This window comes from Propithecus coquereli, unplaced genomic scaffold (assembly GCF_000956105.1).
Source record: "Propithecus coquereli isolate 6110/MARCELLA unplaced genomic scaffold, Pcoq_1.0 Scaffold251, whole genome shotgun sequence".
Lineage (NCBI taxonomy): Eukaryota > Metazoa > Chordata > Mammalia > Primates > Indriidae > Propithecus > Propithecus coquereli.
The window spans coordinates 1988504-1991648 of NW_012148075.1; the positions used below are offsets into that span (position 1 = coordinate 1988504).

The following is a 3145-nucleotide window of genomic DNA, read 5'->3' on the forward strand; positions in this document are numbered from 1 at the left end:
ATGAACACTAATTCCTATTATATAAAAATTATATATGCCTGTGTAAGGCTTAGGAAAAATGAAAATATCTTGCTAAAGTAGTAAGAGGTATCCTTATTTTTTGAAAAATAATTTTTAATAAAAGTAGAAAAACCTCCAACTCCTCTGACCTTCTGACAGATGATTTTGTCAGGAATAGCATGGCAGGAGGGAAAATGACAAAACCTCCTACCTACAGCATGGGCTACCACTTGATATGAGAAGCCACTCATTCCCATCACAAGTGTCTCTTTGAAGAGCCCAGCTTGTGTCCTTTTTCATGATCCCACGATTTCAGGGTCCCCTGGAGCTCAGTGTCAAACTACAAACAGGTAAACTGAGGCTCACTCTGCCAGTGGCCTTGGCACCAGAATCCTGAGTGGGATTCTTCCTGTCTGTCTGACTCAGGAAGCTGCCTCACTCGTGGTCTTTAAACAGCTATCGGCAATCTACATCAGCACGGCAGAAAGCAGAGCGGCCAACCTCTCCAGCTTTCTTCCCAGGTACTTTACAAGAAGAGCAGAAGAGATGAAGAGAGATAGCTATTGAGGTAACTTTACACCCTGAGGTTGTACAATTACCCCACCAGAACCACAAAGATAAACTGGGTTTTAGAAATCTACCTAAAGTCTAAAGCCATGTCACCCTGAACGTGCCAATCTTGTCTAATCTCAAAAGCTAAGCAAGGTCAGGCCTGGTTAGCACGTGCATGGGAAGAATCTACCTTAGGACAAGCCTTATTCCCTTGCTGGGACTTGGAAAACAATACCCCAAAGTGTGGCACCTTGGTGCGCTGAGTACTTTGCACTAAAGGAGATTAGAAGGCCTCAGAAGCAAAGTTTCTGTCCCAGACCTTCTCTTGCCCTACTGACCCCCACCCCCTTTCCTCCCCCAAAGCAAGTCACAGAAACCAGAATTCTCCTTCCCCAAGGCAGGTCACAGAATCTAGAACCCCTCTCCCCTAAAGCAAGCCATAAAACCTAGAAAAATCACTGTCTCCCTTCTTCCTTGGAGACCCTCATTCCAGAGGGGTCTTGCGCTATACCCAGGAGGAAGGATGGCTGCTGTCTAGAGAGGCCAAGAAGAGTGTCAACAGACAGGCCTTGCTGGGTTTCCCCACCAGTCCATTACCATGAACTCACACCCTTTTGTCCAGTCGCATTTTTAAGGGCTACCTATTCTTCACTGAACCTAAGCACAAAAACAGACAGTTTTCCCTGGGTCTTTGGGTCTTCATTTCTAAAGGCTCTTGTATCGTGTAAACTTTGATTAAATAAATTTGTTATGCTTTTCTCTTGTTAATCTGTCTTGTTATAGGAGTGTCGGCTGTGACCCTTATGATGGGTGACAGAAAGTATCACATCTTTCTACCTCTACACCCTGGGAGCTGAGAGCAGCTACGGCCGTCTACGGCCACACCTTATGCTACAGCTGCCTACGTGCCTTATGTTCAAATCCTAGCTGGACCTGATCAAAGATATGAGCTTGGGCAAATTTCAGTTTTACCAGCTATAAACGGGAACAGAAATACCTACCTCAGAGAACTGGAATCGTTCGTGTAAAGTGCCCTGGACCTGGTAAGTGCCCAACCATTGCTACTTCCCTTTGTCTTTTCTCCCCCTCTTGCCTTTTTACGCTGATATATATTTATTTTATGACTTCTGTTGGCAAAATTCAAGATTGGAAGCAGTGGTCATCCAAAGAAGGGCCAGTCCGACTCATGACACGCTCTTCCCAGAACGCCACACTGGACTAGCTCCCATTTCTGAGCAATGCGATAGCTGCACTGAGAATGCAGCTGTACCTCTCTCTAGCACAGGTGTCCAGGCCCAGGTGAGAGCCACACGCCCTCTTACTCACGTCTGGATGGCGTTCAGCCCAGCCATCTTCATCTTCAGCAGCCGATCCTTCCAGTAGAAGCGGGGCACGCGGGAGTAGTGAATACTTCCTGAGATGTAGCGAAACGGCTGGCCATCCTTGAGGAAGCGGTCCCGGCTGTAGTCAATCTCGAACGTCTTCCAGGAGGCATTCTACGGAGCAAGCATGGGACACGTGAGAACTTCCACCTTCCGTATTTCAGAAGCAGACCCTGGACAGTGGCAGGTGACTCCCTACCTATTTAATCTGCATAACGTGCTGGTGGAGTTAATGCTTAGTTCCTGGGCTACCAAATAAAACGCTGCTAAGCCAGGTCCACCCTGTGCACTCAGGTAACAGAAATCATCAAGGAGGATTCACGTACGGGATGCCATAGGGCTTAGTTTCCAGAGGCCGGCACCAATCTGACCATCAGTGGCTGAGATTACATTCCAGTGTGCCATTCGTGCTTGGGAATAGAACACACACACACACACACACACACACACACACACACATGCACATGCGCGCGCGCACACACATGTAGTGGTGGCTATGACCTGCATGAGCACTGGATGTACCTCGACAGTAATGTCACTGGGTTCACCAAGACCCGTTAATTAAACTCTAAGTGGCCAGGAGTGGTAGCTCACGCCCGTAATCCTAGCACTCTGGGAGGCCCAGGCAGGAGGATCACTTGAAGCCAGGAGTTCTAGACCAGCCTGGGCAATAGCAAGACCCCATCTCTACAAAAAAATTAAAAAATTAGCTGGCCGTGGTGGCATGTGCCTGTAGTCCCAGCTACTCAGGAGACTGAGGCAGGAGGATCACTTGAGCCCAGGAGTTTTGAGGTTGTAGTGAGCTATGATGATGCCACTGCACTGTAGCCTGGACCACAGAGTGAGACCCTATCTCAAAAGGAAAGGAAGAAAAGAAGAAAAGGAAGGAAGGTAGGGTGGAAGGAAGGGAGAAAGAAAGAAAGAAAAAGAAAGGAAGGAAGGAAGGAAAGAGAGAGAAAAGAAAGGAAGAAAGAAAATAAAAGGAAAGAAAGGAAGGAAGGAAGGAAGGAAGGAAGGAAGAAACCTGAAGCACCATCCTAGGTGTTGTTCTGAGTCCCAGAGTGACCTGGGCAAGTTCCCATCTCTAACCTTCCTCTCTTCAGCTGTAACTATCCAAGTATTGTATTAAAGGAACCTTAAAACACTATTTTTCAAATTGTGGGCTGAGACTAGATTTGTGAGTAATAAACTCAATTTGGGTCGTGATAGGC

At 47.1% G+C, this 3145-nt stretch overlaps 1 protein-coding gene across 1 annotated transcript in view; it reads right to left on the reverse strand.

Moving 5' to 3' along the window:
* The window catches only part of GLB1 (galactosidase, beta 1), a 130668-nt gene that overhangs the window by 106062 nt on the left and 21461 nt on the right, over positions 1-3145 (reverse strand). The window contains exon 2 of the mRNA XM_012646865.1: positions 1879-2048. Within this exon, the coding sequence (XP_012502319.1) occupies positions 1879-2048 (170 nt within the window). The remainder of the gene's footprint in view (positions 1-1878; positions 2049-3145) is intronic.